Below are 23,316 nucleotides of genomic sequence, written 5' to 3'. Positions count from 1 at the left end.
AGGGAGACCTTCTAGTGGTCTTTCAGTACCTAAAGGGGACCCAAGAAGGAGGGAGAGAGACTTTTTGCGAGGGCAGGGAGTGATAGGACTAGAGGGAATGGCTTTAAAGTGGAAGAGATTTGGATTAGATGTAAGGAAGGAATTCTTAACTGTGAGGGTGGTGAGGCACTGGAAGAGATTGCCCAAAGAAGTAGTGGATGCACTATCCCTGGAGATGTTAAAGGTTGTTAGTTCATTAAATACTATGTGGGTAAAACTCCACCCAATCAAAATCCCCTCTGATAAGGAAGTTTTGCAATAATTTTCCATGCAGTGATTCTATAATTAAACTGGAGACATTTTTCATAATTGGGAAGGATTTCAAGGTTATTTTAGCTTCTACTAAAACTTTATGCCTATTTTCAAATATGCCTTTATAAATACAGAGCTGTTCTTACTCTAGATAATGTCCTAAAAAGCTGTCACTGCTGTCATTACATATCGCAAACCAGAACTTAAATACTGAATTCTCAATTTGGCCTACAAGTTCTAGATAGCCACATCCTGAAAATACAGTTCAAGTGCCATATTCTATTTAAAAAATCTTAGCCCTGAAGGAGTTTTCTAGATTGTGAAATCAAAATGCTCCTCTTAATTTCAGCTAATGAAAGGTGTTCTACTTTCATTTTCTTCTGCCACTGACTTTTTTCAAATCATTAAAAACATGTTGAATCTAAGGGTGATGTTAACATTCACTGTGAACTTAAGTAAAAGTGAAAAATAGACTCTCAGTTTTTTAAAATCCATTTCAATTTTGTGGTTGCTGGATTTCTTACTAAATTAATTTACTTAACTAGATCTTGAGAAGAACTTTGTCAATGTACTTTTGGCAATTCAAATATGGTCTAGATGACACAAACTGTGTTTTCTTTCACAGATGTGCAATTTTATTACTTAATAAAATATTTAATTCTTTTCTATGTAGAAATTTTAAGTAGTTTAGCTATTATGAAAGTTTATTGGTCTACAATTGCCCACAGGCACATTTCTTTTAAGGTGGGTGTAAAATACTAATTGCAAACATCTGTGCTCATGCTTTTATGACCAGTGAAGTGAGTTCATTCTTGAGCTTTTCCAAACTGCTACTGCCTGCTGCTTTGTCCATCTCCACCTTTGTCCATCTCTATCTTTGCATTCCAGTCCCCACATTTTCAGCTCAGTCTATAACTGTATGTGAAGAGATCAGACCTGGGAACGATGAATATCAGTGACAATAAATCTTTTCTTTATGGTATCTTTGCTTGTTCCTCTATTTACATAACAACAAATATTAGGAGCCCCAAGATTCATGTGGTTGATATCCTGTCTTCCAAAATGTCCAGCTAGTCCCAAGGGCACTCCTGTACTGATATTCCCCACCATAACATAGGGTGCTAACAGCTATAGCAAAACCTTTTTATTCCTAATTGGGCTGTAATTCAGAAAAATGAAAATGACAAAGTAAAAGCTTTTTTTTACCTATCAAGAGGATATACTCAGATACATCAGAAACAGTCTGCCAGTTTTAGAGGAAGTTTTGACTCAGCTTTTCCCCTTTCTGTCTTTTTCCCCCCACAAAGATTCAAGGTGCAAAACTTGAAATAATACTTGAGATATGAGCAATATTCTGCTCAAATTAGAATTCCTACTTTTTAAACTCTATGTAGCTTAACCAGACTGAGTGATCTGAGATTTTTTTAGTACTGCTATTTAAACCTCTCCTTTGGATTGCATTTTGTGTTACTTTGTCATTTCAGGTATTTCTTCTTCCTTCACATATTCCAGTGACTGCCACATTACCACATGGTTATACAAAATAGAACTTGGTTACATAACAACATTTAAGAAGAAAATGTAGTTGTCATATCAAGCATCAAAAAAACTGAGGTTTTTTTGTATGGAATTACTACAAAGAGGCTCCCTGATAACATTGACAATGGACACAACAGATTTTTAAGGTTCTTGAAAATAGTCACAAACCTTGATTTTGTCTGGCTGATGCTGGAAACGAAGAATTCCAGAGACTAACTTGTCAGTCTTGGTTTTGTAAACTCATCTGGTGACCTGCAAGAGTGAAAAACCAAACCACTAATTATTTCTCTAAATGTCTAAAAGCACTCAGCTAGGATATCAGCTAGGATAGACTGGCAGAACCATGCAAGAGAGCTGTAAGAAAAGCAGTTCTACAGTCCTGTTATGAAAACTACACTGCAGTAAATGTGGAAAGCAATGAATGCATTAGTATTTTCAGTTCTGAAATCGCCATGCAAGAGAGTAGCTTCAAGTTTGATTTAGTTGTGGAGTTAATACACGAAGGTGGACCTGTTATTTCAGGTGGGGCTGTTGGTTGAGGGATGAGAAAGGGGTTTCCATGCAGTTTACCTCCAGGCTGAATTGTGTTTTCAAGTTCATGTAATGCTTCGTGATCAAGGATCTCTGAGGAACTGAGACAAGCACTTACACTGCAAGCCGTGTGACAAAAGCTAGATAGGGATTCATCGTGTTCAAAAGCAGGATTGATCCTTACGGCATTTTCTGGGTTACAGCTGCTGAGAGTAGGACTTCTACAATGCAGAACATTTTTGTTTAGGTAAGATTTTAAATTGCAAAAGAAACAAAAAGAATATTTTGAAATGTGAAGGAAAAGATTGTGAGCAGCTTACTGCAAATTAGAGTTTCTTTTGCATTTTCTTCTTATCTTAATAATTAAAATGATGAAAAGAAAACCAAGGCTTCCTAAGCCAAGAATGAGAGATTTAAAAATGAAGGGTTGTGTGGGTTCTGGACCAAATTTTGCACAGCGCTGTCCTTGGTAAAGCTGGTGTCTACGTACAGGGCATCTAAAATAAGGAAAGGAAGAGAAAAAATGTACAGAACTTCAAGGCAAAAAACACTGAGTATCTTAAACAAAAAGAAAGGAAAATCTGCAATGTAATATGAACTCATTATTTCCACTACAAGGAATTATGTTTCTGCATGAAAATTATGCGATTGATCATAGGGAAAGATAATATTTTTGCATTCAAGAGTGAGTTTTAAATAAAAAGACACTGACATATTCCTTGCCGACCTACAAATATTGAGGAAATAATGCATTTTAAATATCTCTGACAAATTTCTAACCCCACAGGTAACGTTTATGGTTTAGAACTTTAGAAGTTCAGGTGTGTTTTAAGGTAATGTCTGAACACAACTTTGAAGCCTATATTCTGTTTACTGGTGATTTCACTCCGGGGAGTAAGGTCTGGAATAGGGGTTCTACTACAAGTAGCAGAACTCTACTCCTCTTTTAAGACAAGGGGGAAGTGAATTTACAAGGAGAACAAGGGCAAATAGTAGGCCATAATTTTCTCTCTGACAGTACAAGTTTGCACAAGCTGTCAGTCAGACACTGGTGGGAATTTGTGACTTGCTATAATTCACAAAAAAATTAATTTATTATTTTTAGTACTTTTATAATTCCTCATGTTGGTTTGGTTATACTTGTACATTCAGGGTTTTTCTGGATGGGGAAAGGATTATTTTGCTTAGTGCATCAGTCTTGGAGGAGTAGGTCAGACCCCTTGCTACCTCAGCAAAGTTTTGAAGAGGACCTTTCTAGGTCACAGGCTGATTTCCAGTGCTAAATGCTGCAGCTGCTCTACTGTGACTCTGAAAGTCAGGAATTTGGCAGTAACTGTGGTGAATTCAAAATAATTCCTGTGATACCCATTGAAGAAAATTAATTTTGGTAGTTGGGTTGTTACAGTGAATAATTTGAATAATTTGTCCAATGGTCTTAATTTTTGATGTTACCCTTAAGTAAGGTAAAAGATGTATTGTTAATCTAGTCAAAGTATTGAGAGAAAATAAACAAATGCAAGAATTGGAACTTGATCCTTGCTTATGTACATGGCTGGTCAGCTACTGTGTGCCAGTCCGGTATAGTTTCACATAATGCTGTGAATTGTCTAGTCTTACAATGAGAAGAAACTTGATACTTTGGAAAAGAGAGTGAATATGTTCAAGTATGCTGTAGTTCTCAGTATTGACTTAAGATAATTCCATTTAAAAATCCTTAAGAAATATATTTGCAGTAAGGAAGAGCTGCTAATCTTCAAGTCTTTCCCAGAAATCCCTGAAAGCAGCTTAAGCCTTCACGTGCTTTATTGGGTGGTCTGGAATCACAGTCTGTATGAATAAAGATTTTCTTTTTAATATATCTTACAAAAACGTAACTTCTTAAAATGCTACAATGTAATTGCTAGCAAAACTGTGAATGTGTTATTCCATTTTTCCAAAATGTGTTTGGAAATCTGACATGAATGCATGACTTTGTGTGTGTCATCACTGCCAATGATGCTGAATTTCTAATAGATTTCTGAAGCATCTATAAAAATAACTAGATCATAATGTTCTGTGTATACTAACAGGCAGAAATGGATTTATCCATGGTGAGGCTATTTATACTTCAGAAGGGTATTTGCAGTGTGACTTCAGCATCTGAAAGTCGATCTTTTGGGTTATTAGCATGGTTTATGGGGCTGTTAAGAGAAGCCATTAATCTATTTACCTGCAGACAGCTCCTCTTCCTGGCACCAGCTCACACTTGCCCCCGTTGACACAGAGGTGGGGCTGCAGCTCGCACAGGCTGCGGCAGGGCAGCCCGTCCTGGCTGCCATAGCCCGGCTTGCACAGGCAGTCGGCCTCTTTCGTCCACTCGTTCAGCACGCACTCGGAAAACTTGTCACAAGCCAGGAACTTGCAGGGGTCTGCCTGATCAGCTGGAAAGGATGGGTACATCATTAAATGAAGCATTACCCCAAAGGGCCTTGGCAGGGCTTGTGGCAGCCAGAGAAAACAGCTCCTGTTTCCTGGCCTGCCACTTGGCTGGGCTGAGAGGAGGATGTTGTCAAGCATGGAAGGACAGAAGGACAGTCCTGTACATCTTCCTGTACAGGACACAGCCAGGTCATGGTGACATCTGCACTGATTTACCCCATCTCTGTTAAGCAGTGAGTTTATTTTCATCTCACTGACAAGGATTTTCACATTTGGATGATTTTACCCTGTGTTTGCTGTGAGTGCTATCATCATACTCATGGATCCTGTGCTACAGCCTTCTCTACAGTGAGAGAAATAATTTCAACTCTAATTATGTGTTCTTAAACACAAAATTTAGGGCATGACAGAGGAATGGAATTAGATTATTGAATATTGCACAATCCTAAGACCTGCAATGTAGAAATACTGTCATATTCCAAAGAATATGCTTACAGGCTTTGTAGTGTTGGGTTTTTGTGTATGGGTGGGTTTTTTTTTTTGTTTGTTTGTTGGGGTTTTTTGTTTGTGCTGTTGTTGATGTTGTTGTTTTGGGTTTTGTTTGTTTGTTTGTTGGGTTTTTTTTTTTTGTGTTTTTTTTCTGTAAGTTTTTTTTGCGTTATGGTATGTTAACATTGGAAAGTCTGCTTGGTTTTTTGTTTTGTTTTTCAAATATCAGTAAGAGATGCCTCTGTGAGATTAAGGGAAAAGGACCCTACTGATGTTCATGAGAAGGCCCAAATCAGAGATAGCTGTTACAGAATTTTGCTTCTCCTTTCCCATTCTCTGCCAACCCAGCTTGTACAGATGGGGTGATGAGGAGGAGGGCTGCATCCACCTGTCTTGTCTCATGGAGTCTGTGTCCTGAGTACCATGGGGCAAAAACCTTAGAAGGCAAAAAGTTGAGAAGCAGATCAGGGAATACAAATCCTGTTCTTGCCATCAAACAGCCCTGGTAAGATATATGAATACAGAAAGGAAAACAAAACAAAACAAAAAAAAGTGGAGAAAACTAAGAAAAGAGAGCAGAGAAGGAAACGAGAGCAGAGAAGGAAACGAGAGCAGATATACAGGTATGAACTGGGCTTTGTGGCCCTTTATAATGATGTAGTTTAAAGGGAAGTTTTGTACTGGATATTGCAGCTTGTAACTGGGATGAGAGTTTTCTTCTGCAGCCATTCATGCTCTATACACCAGATGCTCAGTAATACTAATTTAAATGAAAAATGAGGATTGCATTTGTTATACGAGTACTGGAAATCTCAGACACACACTGGGATTTGCTTCAGCGGTAGAAATGAATCCATCAGAGCTGATCACTTATAATCCCTCGATAATTTTATGGCTAATTCCTGGTTTTAATTTTTGACTAGTGGGTTTAGTGTGCACCATTTCCCTTTGCTATATGCAGTGTGCATGTTGGCTTGATACATCCTTTGCTCCTGGACTGGGGGTGTGAGCACAGGTAAACTCCAACAACAAGTAGAGCTTGGCTCAAGCACTTGGCTGGGCTGGGTTCTTGTGATAATATTTCATCTTCCTTAATACATACGTGCATACTTTGTTTTATTTTCTGTTTCCACAGAAATTAATTATCAATAAAAAATAAAAAACAGATATAAAATTAATAATTAGTTAAATATTAGAAATTATTAAGTAATAATGAAGTATTTCGTGCAGGTATTTTGAAAAGTCCTTCTTTATGGTGTTATTTAGGACCAGTGCAGTCAGCCTTTTGCAGCTGCTGACTCTTGACGTAGATTTTGGACTGTCAGTTCCCATCCATGCTTCACTTTGGTAGAACATCCTTACCACTAGATGGCTCTCAGTTTCACAATAAGGAGGAATTTGCTTACATTACCTTAACTTGATAGACAGGTTGGGTTTAATTTTTTTGATTTGTTTTCTGAATGAAAACGCATCTGTCTTTGGCACACCTGTACTGGAATATACTGGCTTTGTGAACACAATTTCTTCTATTTTGACTCTATAAGCTACTTTATAAGCTATATATACTACTATATATTACCTAATAAGCTTATAAGCCTCAAAAAACCAGCTCTCTCCACAAATTCTCTCTAATGAATTCTCTGTTTTCTTGAATTATGTTGAAATACCATATCAGTAAGGCATATCAGATGAAGATGAAAGATTTAAAAATTTTTATGAATTTGCATTTTAGGATCTTTCTTATTTTAATTTTTATTTAATGAAAATTCATTACTAAAGCAGGGAACATGTGGCAGCCCAAAGTTTACTCTTTATAATTAACTAATTTGATACTTTATACATCAAACATCAGTTTATTATAGTTTATTTGGTGGGTAGAATACTGTGATTTTGTTAGCTTTCTTTACCACAAGCTACCTATGCTTTTAGTGGCCACAAAGACATATGTAAAAAGAAAACTGGTTAGAAACTGAATTTTAAATGGATTTTTGTTCCAGAATTGTCATAGATCTGTACATAAAAAGACAGCTTAACCAAAACTGCTTGAGGCATCTGCATACCTTTGCTATTGTTCTTCTCCATGACAATGAAATTAAATTCAACCCTGAAATAATTACCAGAGCCTGAAAATAGATTTAGGCTTCAATTTTTAAAATAGTGTAGTTTTTGAAAACACTAAGTTTTTTGACATAAGAATAGTGTCCAGTTGTGTAGTTACTGGCTTTCTACTGTTTAGCAAAGACTACAAACTTATTTGAAAGATACAAATCCAGGGGGATTCTAGAATTACAAATCTATGGAGTACTACATAAAGTCATGCCCAATTAGTGAGTGTCTGTAGAATCCAATTATTCCTACACATTGTCTCCTTTTGTTTTGAATAATGTATCCCTTTAAAAAAAGAACAAATAATGCTCTAAACCATGGTTTGCTTATAACATTGCAATAATCACCAGAAATTATGTTTCCATACTCCAGTGAAAGACCTGCAAACTGCACATGAGCATTTCTTATACCTGTCTCCACCCAGCATTTATTCCAGAGATCACTCTGTCTCTGAAAAGCAGCTGGTGAACATGCACAGCCCAACAGCTCCACCCAGCTTTTCATTACAGTAAGAAAATACATCTGCAGAGAATTTGCAACATCTTTTTTCATCTTATTACCCCCTATCATTGGGAGGATATTGCTAATGTGGTTATTTTCAAGACAGTCATACTTCTGAATCTGTAACAGTCTGAAAAAAGATTGTCTTAGTTTTGATTTAGCACATACATTAGTAATGCAATCTTACCTGGCTCAATATCCAGGGAATAGCTGTCAATCTCCAAATTGAGGTGCTGAGCTGCAGCATCACAGAAATCTTCCAAAACACAGTGTACTGCTTCTGTGATATTGTATGGCACTGTCTTGGCAAATTTCATTTTGCTGTTCACAATCACACTTCCATTCCTGAAGTTGAGAATTTCCAGGTGCTTAAAACCTGTAAGGTTGGACTGAAGGTATGGAAGTAACTGCAAAACAGAAATTTGCCTTTATATTAACTTGATGTAAGTGTCTACCTGCTATTAATTTCTCTTATAGTCAATTTTCATTATCAAGTACACACATCACAGATTTATTTTCCTGAGTTTAATACAATTGTTAGCTCCACGAACAAATTAACTTTTCTGTTTAGCAGTATCTTCTTCTGGATTTCTGCTCTTTTCTCAATAATGTATTGAGATGGATGGGCAGCAATTTCCCCTGTAATGAAATGCATAGCAGCTGGGGAGTTTATTCATCTGGAAGAGAAAAAAATTACCTCACTCAAAAGCCAACTTTAATTATTTTCAAACATTCAATCCAGGCAGGTTAGGGCATAGTATAATAGGCATGTTATAGCTGAGCTGACCTGTGCCCTATTGTACCAACAGAGAAAATCCATATCTAATCACAGTCTATGCTATGATATATTTTTAAAAGCCTATTTTTAAATGCAGCAAGCAGACACAAGTCTCAGATATAATCAGCACTGCTATACTGTTGACGTGGATCTAAGAAAAAGCCAAATAAATTACATGCTAGGCATATATCTGGGTTCTCTTGATCAAGTAAAATCTTTCATCACTGACTTCATAAACTCTGTCTTCAGACTCTAAGAGCATCCCAGGCTAATGGATCCTTTAAAATATAGCTTATCAGACTGAACTGTAGTAGGGTTTAGTATTGTTAAAATACTGTGCACTTCAGTGTATTCCTTTAAACTGCACCCAGCTACCACAAATGCTGTTCAGGTTGATTTTCACCCACCAATTGCATGAACTGTTGTTCCAGTGCTTTGTATTCTGTCGAGCTCCTGTTGAAGAGGTCATCAGAGAAGTGCATGTTGGTTACCCTCAGGCTGAAGAAAACCACGAGCTCTTTGCCTTTGGCTGCAGTGGTCATGGAGCTGGTAGTGACATACTTGAGCACGGGTGCAGGGGTGGTTTCTGCAGGCTCCGTGGTCAGCACTGGGATGTAGCCACTGCCCTCGTCCAGCCCGGCCGTGCTCACGGCGCCCATCTGATCCAGCTCGGCAGCGATGTCCTGCACGCCCATCCCGGTGCCATCCACAGGAGCACCCTCAGGGGCTGGCACTGAGGAACCTGGTAACTCAAGGGACTGCTCAATGACCTCAGAGGGGCTGTAGGACGGGCTGGTGGCTGCAGGCAGCGGTGCTATTGGTGGCAGCACATCGGTAATGACAGCTCCAGGCTGCACGGTAGAGACACCACTTGGAGCAGTAAAGAAAGGCAAACCTTCATAAGTGCTGGCTGTAACAAAAATACCATCACCTGATGATTCTGGTTCTTCCATGATCTTAACTGCTGCAGGAAAACATGATAAAACCAAATTAGCTATGCTGCAAAGCAAGCGTAAAAAGCATCAAGCATGGTAAAAAAAATGTATATGGTATTTCCACTGAAACACTTTTAACAATAAGTTTAACTTTATCTAAATATGAAAATGTTATCGCCATCACCAAGAAGGTCTACTGAAACAAAATACCTCATACACATGTTTGAGTGATGGGATTTCTGCAGGTTCTATGTTTAATATTTATGCTTGGCAAGTCTTTCCTGAACCTCTACAGCACATTCTTGTTCTGAAGGTACATAATCACACTGTCAGTTTATATTGTCTGAAAGGGGAGATTGGAGCTTTGAGCTCTCTGCTTGGAACACTTGTATGCCAGAGTCATTCTGCTTCGCTCTGTGAAAAGCTAAAGCTATTATTTGCCAGTAATCACAAAATGTGATTACAAAAACAACACAGCCCCTCCAGATGCAAACTGTGTCAATTTACCCAAAAGACAATAGCAGCAATGAAAAAATATTCAAACCTTAAGAAGCCATCTACTGCACCTGAAGCAGAATTTTTATGATATTCCCATCAGGGCTTGGCATGGATCTAGGATATAACTATAGCTGAAATCCAAATCTAAAGTTTTGGGAATGTGACTCTCTGAATTTGGCTTGAGGCTACCTGGCCACAATGACTTCACAATAAATGATGTCCTCCACCAAGCCACCTGCCCAAACTGGTGCCTTTGTCCTTTCCCAGTGCTATACCATTCTTCACATGGAGCTTTTAGCAGCCCCTTTTAGGCAAAACCACTTATTGGCAGTAAGGAAAGAAATTTTTCTCCCACTGATCAACTCTTCCTTTCCCTACATCCTGATTTCCTCCCAGTGGCCAATGAAAACATGAAAGGAGAGCAAAGTTTTGCATTGGGAATATCCTTGCCTGAACGAGGTGGCAATTATCCTGCCACCTCATTTCAACAAAAGCTTCAGATGCTCTTCTCTTGCCATGTCCTCATGTTTCTTGTATGATTAAGGATACGGACAGATTAGAAAAGCAAAGCCTAGTGATGTTCTCTGTTTACAAAGCTCTTGCTATTACTTGTTATGCTTTGTTATGCTGCTAAGGAGTGAGAGTCACTTATCAGTTAAGAGAACTCAGAACAGCTTTGCTAGCATTAGTGCCTGAGGCATTAATGCAGGATGATCTACTGATGGGATGAGCCTGCAGCCCCACAGACACCTCTCTCAGCATGAGAGCACACACTCCAGCACACACCATTGTGATGGCATTTGTTAGGCAGATTATATTTTAGAAAGATAACTACAGGAGAAAGACGTACTGAAATGGCTTTGAAACTGCAGCAAATTTGAAGCAGAAATACACAGCCATATGTATATATTGCACACCTGGCATATAGCTGTGTGTATATATATACATATGGTCTATACATAGACTATAAAGGTCTTCTGGCATCCTCTTATTATAAGCAAAGTAACTTAAAAGGCCTTGAGGGCATACCAAGATGATCTCTGAGCATCTATCACTGTTTTTATAAGCTGCCAGTTCTTAGCAATCACTGGGTCTCCAGCTGAAAGAGACAGACAGCAAGTGACCCAACAGTTTGTGTTGGTTCCTGTTAGTAAATGGGCTCACATCAAGGGCTGCTGGGCACCAACTGTGGCACAGCACCAGTCCCAAACCCAGGGATCACTGACCTGTTCTTTGTCTAACAGATGTCATGTTACTGCTGCAAGATTTGCCTACACAAGTGACATGTTGAAATCAGCACTGCAATGATTTACAGCTCGTTTTACCAAGATTTTCCTCTGTCTACACAAGGCTTCAATAAAACTCAATCCTAAGAAGTTAGGAACTATGGATGAAACAGAGAAGACCGAGCCATTTCATAGAATCAAAGAATGGTTTGGGTTGGAAAGGAACCTAAACGTTATCCAGTCCAACCCCCCCTGCCATGGGGAGCTTCACCTTCCACTACACCAGCTTGCTCAAGGCTACATCCCATCTGGTCTTGAACTTCCAGGGATTGGGTATTCACAACTTGCCTGAGTAACCTGTTCCAGTGCCTTACCACCCTCACAGTAAAGAATTTCTTCCTAATATCTAACCTAAATCTACACTCTTTCTGTTTAAAGCCATTCTCTCTTGTCCTGTATCTACATGACTTTGTAAAAGATCCTCATCCAACTTTCTTGTACACCTCCTTTAGGTACTGGAATGCACAGTAAGGTTCCCCCCGAGCTTTCTCTTCTCCAGGCTCAACAAGCCCATCTCTCTCAGCCTGTCTCCATAGGAGAGGGGCTCCTGCCCTCTGACCATCTTCATGGCCCTCCTCTGGACTCCATGGTGTTTTTTGTGTTGGGGGGGCAAGAGCTGAACAGAGTACGCCAGGTGGGTTGTGACAAGAGTGGAGTTCAGAATTGAATTACCTCCCTTGACCTGCTGGTCAGTGAAATGAAAAACAAACCCTTCCCAACCCTTTGCATTTAAAATGTTGGGTTTATATATTACATCAATATATATTGATTTTCAGACTAGATGTAAAGAAAACAGTTTTTTTATTATGAGATTGGTGAAACACTGGAACATGCAGCCCAGAGAGGTGGTGGATGCTGCATCCCTGGAAATATTGAAGGTCAGATTGAATAGGACTCTGAGCAACCTAATCTGAAGATGTTCCTGTTTATTGTAAAGGGGTTGAACTAGATGGCCTTTAAAGGTCCCTCCCAATCAAACTTATTCTATGAATCTTGGAATCCATATGCACATAAAAATATGTATAAAATTTTGCAACAGAACACAAAATGCACTTACATCATTCATCACAAAGGAATTGTTTGTAAAAACTTCACCAATTTGCTTTCTAGATGAGATTTTCACATCAGAAGACAATTATGTTATGAAACCTCTACAAGTACAAACTCGGAAGATTTAGACACTCAGTCTCAGCATATTTCATTTCAGCAAAAAGTTTCGTTTATAGAACTATCATTCAGGTGTAGGGAATCCACAGAGGGCACAAAATAAGTCAATGAAATCAAATATACTCCCAGAGTAACCACACTGAAGGTTAAACAATACAATGGAATTAAAAGCTGATGTCTGCAATAAAAACTGCAACTCAAATTTCAGCCACCTCTTACCCTCTCACAAAGTTGTTTGCTGAACTCCCCAGATGTTTTTTAGTACTGCATAGCCAAGGCAGGACAGTATTGTACCAAGAGTATTGTAACAAAAATTAGACACCCATTGGCAAAGACATGAAAACACTAAATTAAGAGGCATTTTCCTGTGCCCATGCTATATTACATCTTTGTAAAAGGAGTTGTCCATGTAGGCATTTATTCCCTGCTGAGGGAATGAAATACACAGATTTGACTTATCAGAAAAAAAAACAAAACTGCCATTTCAACAACTTTATTTTAGGTATCTGATTAGTTGACCCTCATATTTTTTTAAATGAGGGAAACCCTTCTAATTGACCATGAATAAGGAGTAATTGTTGGGGAAAGGTCAAATTGTCATAAGACATTTTCCTAGAGGGTTTGCATTAATGAGCAGGCCCAGAATGTTGTACTTTAAGAGGTCCTGGCATTTCCTTTCATTCATGAGCATAATAAGCACTGACATATTTCCCAAGTCCACTGGTGAATATTCTGTACATGCTCTGTATATGAAAGTTACAGTGCTACAATGTCTATGTATATATTTGCATACTTGCTGGCTGAAAGAAATAACCAAAGAAGGGAAAAGTGTGCAGTTAAGAGATTGGTTCAAAATACAGAGTAAGAATCACCTTGTGTGCAGCTCTGCTGATGCCAATACCAGATGGATACAGAAGGTAGATGCATTCAAATTTACATGTTTTGTTGGTGCTTGAAATGTCACTAAATCCCTGGACACAGGACTGCTGTGTACAGACAAAGTGCTGAATTTATGTCTGAGGCCTTTAATTTTAACTAGGACACAAGTAATATGAGGATTAAAAGAATTAAGAGAAGAGGATCATTAACCTAATGTGTCACAAGTGTCTCCCAACACATGATTACTGATTACATTCATCTTTCTAACTGCAAAGCCAAGACAAAAGAGCCACAGTGATCTAAGACTGTCATTCTGTCTGTCTGTATGGACCCTCCAGAAAGGAGGTTCAGTGTCCATTAAATCCATAAAGCTCTTTCTTCACTAACTCCAGGGAACCTGAGTTCACTGGGAACACACACCATCTCTCCTCCATCCTCCAGTCCTAAAACCTCTTTTCTCTATTAACCTTTCTCATTAGCATCCACACTGGAGCTCTTGGCTAGTCTAACTTTTCATAGGACAGCCTGAGAGCACAGCTCTAGCTCTGCTACTCACTCCACTACTGTGATGTTCTGTGTAACTTATAGAAGCCTTAATCTTATTTTGAAAATTTCCATACCTTGCAGCTGTGCTTCATTATCAATGTTCTCAGCCTCAAAGATAAATATCATTCTCACATGATGTCACAAGAAGAGTATTTTCTATCTTAATAAAATACTGCTTAGTAATGATAATTTTCTCTCATTATTCTCAGGACTATTTACTTCTACCTGACATTGAAAATTTAAAGAGTAAGACAAAATTTGTGAAATCAAGACCTGAACATTTAAACCACTACGGAACTCAGGGCATTGAGCAACCAAAGCTTACTAATCCTGTCTATGTTCATTATGAACAAAGGATGATTCTTTAGCTATTCTCCACATGGGTATCAAGGCCAGCCTTCTGTTCAGTACCAGACAACCCTGTCTTACTGACTTTCCTGCTTAGCTAAGTAATTTGTGAAGGGCCACAGACTGTGTGTTTGACTGGGGATGTGTTATGACATTGCCCTCATCTCATTGGGATCTTTACCATGAATTCTTTTTGGGAGGTCAGTAGTATTATTTACTTCTGCAGTGACTGAAGAAACAAAATGCAAAGAACTCTTCACTTGTTTCAATGCATAAAGATTAAGAGAAAACCATTAAGAAAAAAGCCAAGCCATGACTGCTTTTATTGCTCTGCAATTTTCCCCTCGCAGTAGCCAAGTCTGCCTGAGAGCAGCAGAATGATGCAGCTCACTCAGTCTGACTGTCCGTAAACATTTCACTGCTGCAAGTCAGCCAGTCTTACTCAACTCACACAGAATTTTCAGTACAGGTGAAGAATTCTCTTCACGTAATGCCTGTCACTATTTTGATTGATGCAACTGTCCTTGGGAAACAGAGGCTCCCCTAGACTTTATGGAAGTCAGTCTGTTGCAGAAAGGAGTCACATCTGCCTTGAACAATTTCATATTTGGTCTCTGCACCAGTACAAGTCCTCTGAAATATCAGTTTCTTGTGGGATTAAAAATTCATTCTTTCTTTGATTATAATTTCACATGCATTTGCCATAGCATGGCTGAAAATAGTAATTCTGCTTGCTGTTCTATAAATACGTTTATATAAATAATTTGCTGTTTTATAAAGGACTTCTGTTACTTCAATTAAAAGTTTTCTAAAGAAGACTCTAAAGTTTTGAAACAATGAAATCAATACATTTAATATTTTGTAAAAAAATTTTTGACTTCAAGTTAATAATTTAAGTACAACAGGTGGAGATAGAACAGAAAACTATTAACTGAGCAATCTTACTTTTCAGACCTGTATCAAATTCATATGCTGAGAAACCTGATGTTGAACCTTAGCTAGTGTCTTTGGCATTTTCATTTTTCAGCAGTTTTAGAGGATTAAGCATTTCAAAGACACAGATATAATTTAAACAATACAGAAATAGCTGCTGTTTAAAGCAGACCCAAAATTCTGAATAGAATATAAGAATATTTTACAGAAAGGTGAGGTGCATAATCAGATACCTTGTGTGGACAGTAGGTCAGTGGCAGGTTATTTCCATAACATGACAAGTCACTTTCACCATTTACAGAACCTTTTACCTCTTCTGCTACTGAGATTGCCAGATAAAATTACACACTAATGCTCAAGCACTCTGAAAGTCAGTTTTCTGACTAAAGTCCTTGCTAAAAATTATGCAACCAAGAATAAAATGCTCTTGTGAAATAAGTAGATTTGTAAGTACATTTACATAAAAACATGTAAAAAATGCCAGGGATACCATGACTTTTTTGTATTGTAAGATATTTTGTATTGACGTTCTGCATCATTTTCTACCATAGAAATATCATATTAAAATATATATTAAATAAGAAAGATACCATGCTAATCTTGGAAGCAAACCCCAACAGCAGTGAATTTGCAAAGAGAAATGCACTTCTACCAAGGAATAGAATCAAAACCAAATAAGAAAACTCTTGATTAAAACAATAGCTTCAGGAGGATTTAACATCTCTTATTCCCATTGTTGTATGCTCTCAATTAAATTTGAAAAATTTCTTTAATGAATTTAAAATAATGAGATCTATGTGAAAACAGCCTGGGCCTTTACAAACACCTAGAAAAATAAAGAGACATCCTTCTAAATGTTGCAAACACTGCTGTATGACACTATAACAGTTTTAGAGCACCCCAAATGGAGAACCTGGAATACTCTTTTTGATTTATTTTATTTTGGAATGTTTGGAAACAAAATCTGACAAGTAACACTGCTTATCCTTCAGTACTTAAAATGCTCTCCAAATTCCTGCCCATTTTCTCTATTTTTCTCAATTGTGCAACAGGAAAAAGAGCAAATTTTTGTAGAGGATGGGACCATCAGACAGTTTTGCAGTAACAAAGTTTATTAGTTTACAAAATGGTAAAAACAAAAACAAAATACAAGTTACACGATACAAATTCAGGTAATGTGTTGACCAAGGACCTGAAACAGAAAAGAAAAACATGAAATTAAAAAGTTAAAACCAGTGATTCTCTTATAATTTCATAATCAGATGAGCACTTGAAGACTTGCCAAGAAAAATTAAAACACTGAACATACTTTTTTCCCCGCCTTGTACTATGTAGTCTCTTGTATGAGAAAACAATTCATGGAATGAAAGTTATAGAATGAGGAGTGTTTTGGTCTTCTAAATTGTGCCTTGGATGTAGGTAGTCTGATTTTTCTCAATGTTTTAAAAGGAAAATGTGACTTTGTGAGAGAGATAGAAGGAGATATTTAAGAGGGAAGATCCTTCTGTCTTTATGTTTCATTGTAGAAATACATTTCAGTCTTACTGATATTGAAAAGGACTGGGTCAGATGCCTTAGTGCAGACTTGGCTTGCTAAATGCACCCATCATGCTTGGATTGTGGACCTGAGCAGCCCAGAGCAGCCAGAAGGATGCTCAATGTTAAACCCATAAAGCAGGAAAATCGTCCTTACAGCCATTGGTCCCAGGTTTGAGTGCAATCCCTCAAGAGACCTTCACATAACACTGGGGGGCAGAAGTCTTATGCCATGAGCTGGTTTTTCAAAAAAACTACAGTTAAATTAAGATTTGGGACTGTTCTCACATGAAATGACTGGATTAAGGTAGATGAGTTTCATTTAACTTTTCCAATTGTTGTTGAGTAGCAGTGACAATACAAAGATGAAACATTGTTACTCAAACTGCTCATAGAACTTACAGGTACATTGGGATGCTAAAAATAGGAAAAAACTAGTGAGCTGTCCATAAAATACTCTCTTGACTCCTCCTGAAAGAACTAAGTATTACTAACACTAACCTTCTTGCCATAGTTTTAAAAGAAATTGTTAATAAGAGGGAAAAACCTCCTTTTAACCAGCAGGAAAAAAAAAAAAAAGAAATCATTATTTTTTGCAACTGCAGCTGATGCTGACTCTATTCTCTTCTACTCTGCCACATATCACCATTAAAATCATCTGCCTTGATGCTTTTGGGCATGCATTCTCCTCAAGCCACACTACTGCTACTACTACTACTACTTATTATTATTATTATTATTATTATTATTCAAGGTTTGCAGTATCATGTAGGCATATTGTGAAGTTCTTCAAGATTTATTCAGCATAATTTTAATTTTTGTTGTCTCCCTTTGAAGTGTCAGTATCTGATTCTGAAATGGTGATGAAGACACAAGGAAACATAGGTGTAGATATAGATGGTTTAGAATAGGGATGAGAAGGGAACTTTGAGCTTATTTTAATTATTTAATACAAGTTTAACCAGGACTTCAACAACTGCTCTAGGCTAGATATACATTTAGGAGAAAGGACTGAAATGTGTTGAAATATTTTCCCAACTTAATTTCTTTCCATCTCTAGAAAGATAAATTAAAACTATGGCAATTTTTATGGGAAGATGGACTTTAGGAAGCTATGAAGATGCCATTCATGAATAATACTTTTTGTTTTTCAGTCAAACCCAGCAGGCTTTTCTGTGCCAGAAATTCCCTGCTCCAACTCTGCTTGAAAGCCCATTATTCCAAACTGCATGGCAATAAAGATGGTTATTAAGGAATGTTTGACTCTGTATAAAATTTTGACTATAAAACTCTGTTATTGGCACCTCTATTCTACAAATATTGTATACTACAATAATTTAATTTTAAAATGTCTACCAACTGGGGAAGAATGAAAGAGAAGGCCAAACATGTAAATTCCGAAAAATGAAGAAGAAAAAATATTTTGCATCCAGGCTTGGTTTAATCATGTTCTTACTGATGCATGTAATGATCTTGCTGTTCTACAGAATGCAAGTGAAATTTTTGTGTCCTTCTAATTTACACCTGGATGTCATTGCTTGAAATTTAGTTTTTTCCTCTATAGAACTTCATAGAAATTTTGAGAAAGAAATGTTAAGGACTTATGGGAGAAAAATTGCATGTTATCTTCAACTTAAAGTCAGAAGTTACTTGCGTTTTCAATTAAAACCAAAAAGTCTATGACACCCCTGACAGCAGTTTAAGTTGTAAATATTCATAAACACGAATCACATTAAATTTAATGTGATTATTGCAAATATGTCTCCATTTAAGATTTTTATGTTTTTTTGTTTGTTAGTTTTAAACACTGTAGTGTTTTAAGAACACTAGCTGCTTAAATTGATATTAGCATCAGTGCTATCTATGTAAGGCATCTTAAGATGGCTGAGAAGATCAAAGCTGGAAGGCCAAGCCCTGTCTATAGACAGAGATACAAAATTCCATTGAGATATGGAGCAGATGATGGAGCAGAGGTTATTCAGAGCACCCAAGTTACAACTTGTTCATAACAGTCCAGTGCAGGTGGCATGAGTTTTTCTCTAACAAGGAACAGACTAAAAAAATTTCCAGTCTGAGGTCAAGTGGACTCTCCTATGCTGGAGAATATTGAATTCTCCAAAGAGAGGAGATTAATAATTTAGAAAGTCAAAGTTTTAGTACCATTTGATCATAACACAATTTTTTTAAACCCAGCATTTCTAGCAAAACCAAGGATTTTTAATAAGTGAGGGAAATGCATTATTTAGGGTGTATTAGTCTCAGCAGAGCCACTTTGCCTAATATTTGTTCCAACTGGACTACATGACACGTAAACTTCATTAGTTTCCTTCATTTATGACATGACAAATGTTAACCTTACACTCCCAGCACAGATGTCTGTATTATTTGTTTTAGAATATCCTTCTGATTATAATGCTGCAAAGACCAGGGGCTTTAAATTAATTTTATTCAGGACAATAATATATTTAAAATACACATTTAAAATTATTTGTGATACTGGTCCTTCAAATTCTGAACCTATTTCTGCCTTTTATGTTCGCCTTTATTAGACAATTAGAATTATTGCAGTCATGTCTAAAATCTGTAAACTGCCTCAAGATTTTAGCCCTTTAGTTCTAAAGAAAATTAATTTTCTGGAACAAAGTGGAATTAAACCACATGCAGCAACACATATATATCCCTCCTGGAGTGAGAGCTCCTTCATGCACTGTAACAAAGAGGAAGAATTATGGGTGGTTTGTAGGCTTGACTACAAAGTGTGACTGAACAAGTGGTGAAGCACTGAGGTCTATCTTCCTGCTATTTTCATAGGTGCACAATGGGGTGTTACATTTTTTCATTATTATACATTTTTTCATTACACGAGAAGATTTGCATCTGGATAAACAAATTTTCTTAGCAGCAATATAAATTGTTTTCAGTACTTCACACAGTCATTTTAATGAGTCATTGGAATTACCAATTGAGTTTAAAGAAAGTTATCACTCGTTTTGGTTCATTTGTGTTGTGTATTTGGGGGGTCATGAATAAGAAATAATAGTTGAAGGAAGACAAGCTTAGCCTTAAAGTAAAACAGAAGTGGTTGGATAGCTTAATAATTTAAACAAGTCATGTGTTAAATTGGAAAAATAGATAGTGCTCACTTTCTCTCAAACTTTTTTGCTTGGATTATACTCATTTCATTTCAGCATTTCTAATAATGTTTTGAAGATGTGATGTAGTTTTTGTTCTATTCCAATTGCTACTGCTGTTCCCAGCACGGAGACAGCTGGGCAGATTGTTGTCATTAAATTCTGACCAGATGCTAATAACTTACTTTAATATGTTTAGGATTCCTCTGGAATACTCTGAGTAGGCAGTTCTAACTGATCAAAATGTTTCCTTCAATCCAGCATATCCTAATATGGGCCTGCTGGAACTCTTCTGTTCACCCTCATCTTCAATTTGTAGACAACTTTCAGACTACTTAATATTGTATAAGGTGCTTGAGAAAATGACATTGCTAGACTTACCTGTTCACTTCTCCAAACGTCAGGCAACCTTCACAAGAAACGCTCTTTGCACATCTGAAGCAGCAAGAGACAAGTGGAAGGGCACAGAGAGAAGCTGATGGGCAAAAATGTCAAGAAAATTCTGTCAGTTTATGATCCAAGAACACACGAGGAAAACATAAAAATATTCAAGGGAACAGAAGAGCTCTTACCCTCTATATCCATTGATGTAAAAAAAATGGTGAGCGTTCCTGGCACAATGAATGGGTGAATTCCAATCCTGGGAACTTCCAGAGAGGTTCTTGCAAGAAACAATGGGATTTTCTTTTCTGTGACAATGCTGGTTATGCCAAACAGAAAACTGTGCTAAGAAAAGACACTGCTAAGGCAGCTGAGGTTGAAACAGAGGCAGAAAAAATCCACAAATGTGCAAAACCCTGAGATTTTTTCCTAAAGATTACTTGGAAATAAGAATGAGTGACGAGTGTGCCACCTAATTAACTGTTGGGTAGCAGGATAATATTAATGGGGACAACTCACAGCAGGTTTGTGTGAACATGAGATTAATTATGGAAATAATTAATGAGACTTTTATCAGTTACACATACAGAGATGTGACCATCATATACTCCTTATCAGTGGTTTCTTCTCACAGGAAAAACTCCTCCAATAAACCCTGCAGAGTCTTTGTCTCTCAGAGTCCTTCTTGAAAGCCTGAGGATGACCCAGGCTCCTCAAACTGAGATGCAGTACATCTGAGTAGCTGAGGGATTTTACTGCAGCTTTGGTTTTTTTTTGCTATAACTTCTCCAGAAATAATGCTGCCTCCATGATGGCCAGGATTTTGGGATAAACATTTACCTGGACTGTACAATTTGTTAGTGGCTACAGTTAAAACAAATTCAAATTGCATTTCTTACTGTTTAGGAAGCCAAATATTATTGTCTGTTTTACTGCTGAAATTTTCTTGGTTTTTGAAATAACATTTGTCTAATACATTACATAAATTGCTTCCCTTTTGAATTGTCATACTGTTTTAGACAGTTGCAGGAGGACTGCAAAGAGAAGAAATTTAACTGTGCAGAAGAAATGCTAATGACTTTTAACTGCAGAAGGAGGAAAATATGAAGAAGAAAGAAGAATGCTGGAGAAAAGTGATCAGGTATCATCTCAGACAGTAGGGGGAAAAAACTCTCTTTTTGCACTAGTTGTAAATGGAAAATAGAAATAGACAATATTTTAAAGGTGCTACAGCAAAGAAAAACCTTTCTGAGGTGTCAGATATTGAAATAGTGACATCTGATACAGGCATTTCAGAACTTTTCAATTAGAGATATGGAAAAGTGTCCACAGCCTTTCTTCTAGTTCTGTAGTGAAATCCCAGAACACTAGGCTTACCTTAAGGACAGCTTGGCATCTTCCTGCTGCTTCTGGACTAGGGCAGGGGGTGGAGCAGCTGCCATCACCATGTGGCCAGCTCCAATCCCCCTGGCCTGCTGTTGGCTGCCCATGGACAACCTCACTGTGCAGAGCTGCACCTCCACAGCCCACGCCTGCTCCTGGCTCATCCCTCCCCCTGGCTGCCCACACCTGGCAATTCCCATTCTTCCACGGCTTCAAAGGACACCTCTCATGGACTCTTCATCCCTCACCTGTTTCTGCTCACCTTTCTCTAGGTGTTGTATGCAGAAGTTTGCCTGTATTTATGGGTGTGAGGCTGAGGCTGTTTATCTTTTTAAAAACTGTGAAAGAAATTTTTTAGTTACTTGCTCAGTGATCTTGGGCAGGCCCAGTTAAGGTAGTTGGTGTGGGATGTAGACATTCAATATTCAGGAGTCTGTAGTGATGTCCAGCTCCCAGTGCACACATGTGACAGCCAGGGCAATAAAGCCCATCTCTGAAACAGAGCTAATACCTAAAAAAACCTCAGACTATGTTATTTTTGGTAGCCAGTTTTTCCTTTCATGGTAAAGAAGAGTGAATTTAGATTTCTAAACACATGATGAAGAAAATGTGCTCCATCTTCTGGAGAGTAGGGTGGGGAAATGGTTGAAAACTAATACAGTAGAATTTCAGGCAACTGTTTGGACTCTAATCCTCTGCCCAACCTTATACAGCACTGTCTGAGTAGTTCCTGCCATTTCACACCAAAAACAGTTTAAAGACTTTTTTTTCCCTTCAATATTACTAAGAAAAGCAGCTATGAAATGCAGCCAGGAACAAAGTATGAAATATTCTGTACCAGGTAGGTTCTGCTGCCATATTAAAATTAATAGTACTAACACTGGTGACTTTAATAAAACCTGAATTTCCAGATTGAATTCCATTAGTTCCCATGAAATGGACAATATATCAGGAAATAAAAGGCTACAGGAAATACTGTACACACAGGACTGCCAAAATTGAAAAAGGCTTTAAAAAGGGAAAAAAAGTTTTAAAGCGTAAAGAGTATGCATTTTAAAAACTCAAGAAATAGGTTTTTAACAGCTCTCCTGACTGTTAGGCATGCAGTATGCTTTGTGTAGTGTAAGCTTTTAAGAAAATATAATAGCTGCAGCTTTGAGTCATTGCCAACACAGCATCCCTACTTTTTAGACAGGGAGCAATTATTTTTTTTCCCTGCTACTCAGCTGCAGAAATAATGATGGAATTCTTATACTGTGGTGCTTGTTTCAGACATTACTTTTATTCAACAAGGTGAAACAAGATAGGATACCTTATTTTGGGGTAGGCTTTTTTTTTTTTACAGCTCTAGATTTTGTTCTATTTTGCAGTTTGACAGGTTCTAACCTAAATATGCAGCAAATAATTTCTTAAGGGGTCAGTGCAAGTGAGTTAAAGATCCTCAGCTTCTTCCCTTCAGTCATTTGAAGCTCATAGGCAAGACATGTTTAAGAAATTGGGAAATAGATATGTGACTTTATGCAGTTTTTATGACATCAAGTCCCTAACGCAATGAGTGAATAGAATGAAAAATGCATGACTTTCCTTTCCCTGCAAATGTAGCACTTTTCCACAGTTATAATGAATGTTATTTGAAGGTA

The 23,316-nt window shown here is 37.5% G+C and overlaps 1 protein-coding gene across 1 annotated transcript in view; it reads right to left on the bottom strand.

Annotated features, from left to right (window-relative positions):
* The window catches only part of IMPG1 (interphotoreceptor matrix proteoglycan 1), a 54,299-nt gene that overhangs the window by 1,833 nt on the left and 29,150 nt on the right, over nucleotides 1-23,316 (bottom strand). The window contains exons 13-16 of the mRNA XM_036380411.1: nucleotides 9,061-9,617; nucleotides 8,063-8,282; nucleotides 4,571-4,781; nucleotides 1,999-2,082 (exon numbers count right to left, since the gene is read on the bottom strand). Of these exons, the coding sequence (XP_036236304.1) occupies nucleotides 2,043-2,082; nucleotides 4,571-4,781; nucleotides 8,063-8,282; nucleotides 9,061-9,617 (1,028 nt within the window). The 3' untranslated portion in view covers nucleotides 1,999-2,042. The remainder of the gene's footprint in view (nucleotides 1-1,998; nucleotides 2,083-4,570; nucleotides 4,782-8,062; nucleotides 8,283-9,060; nucleotides 9,618-23,316) is intronic.

Source organism: Molothrus ater, chromosome 3 (genome assembly GCF_012460135.2).
Source record: "Molothrus ater isolate BHLD 08-10-18 breed brown headed cowbird chromosome 3, BPBGC_Mater_1.1, whole genome shotgun sequence".
NCBI lineage: Eukaryota > Metazoa > Chordata > Aves > Passeriformes > Icteridae > Molothrus > Molothrus ater.
This window is presented reverse-complemented; position numbering and strand designations above follow the sequence as displayed.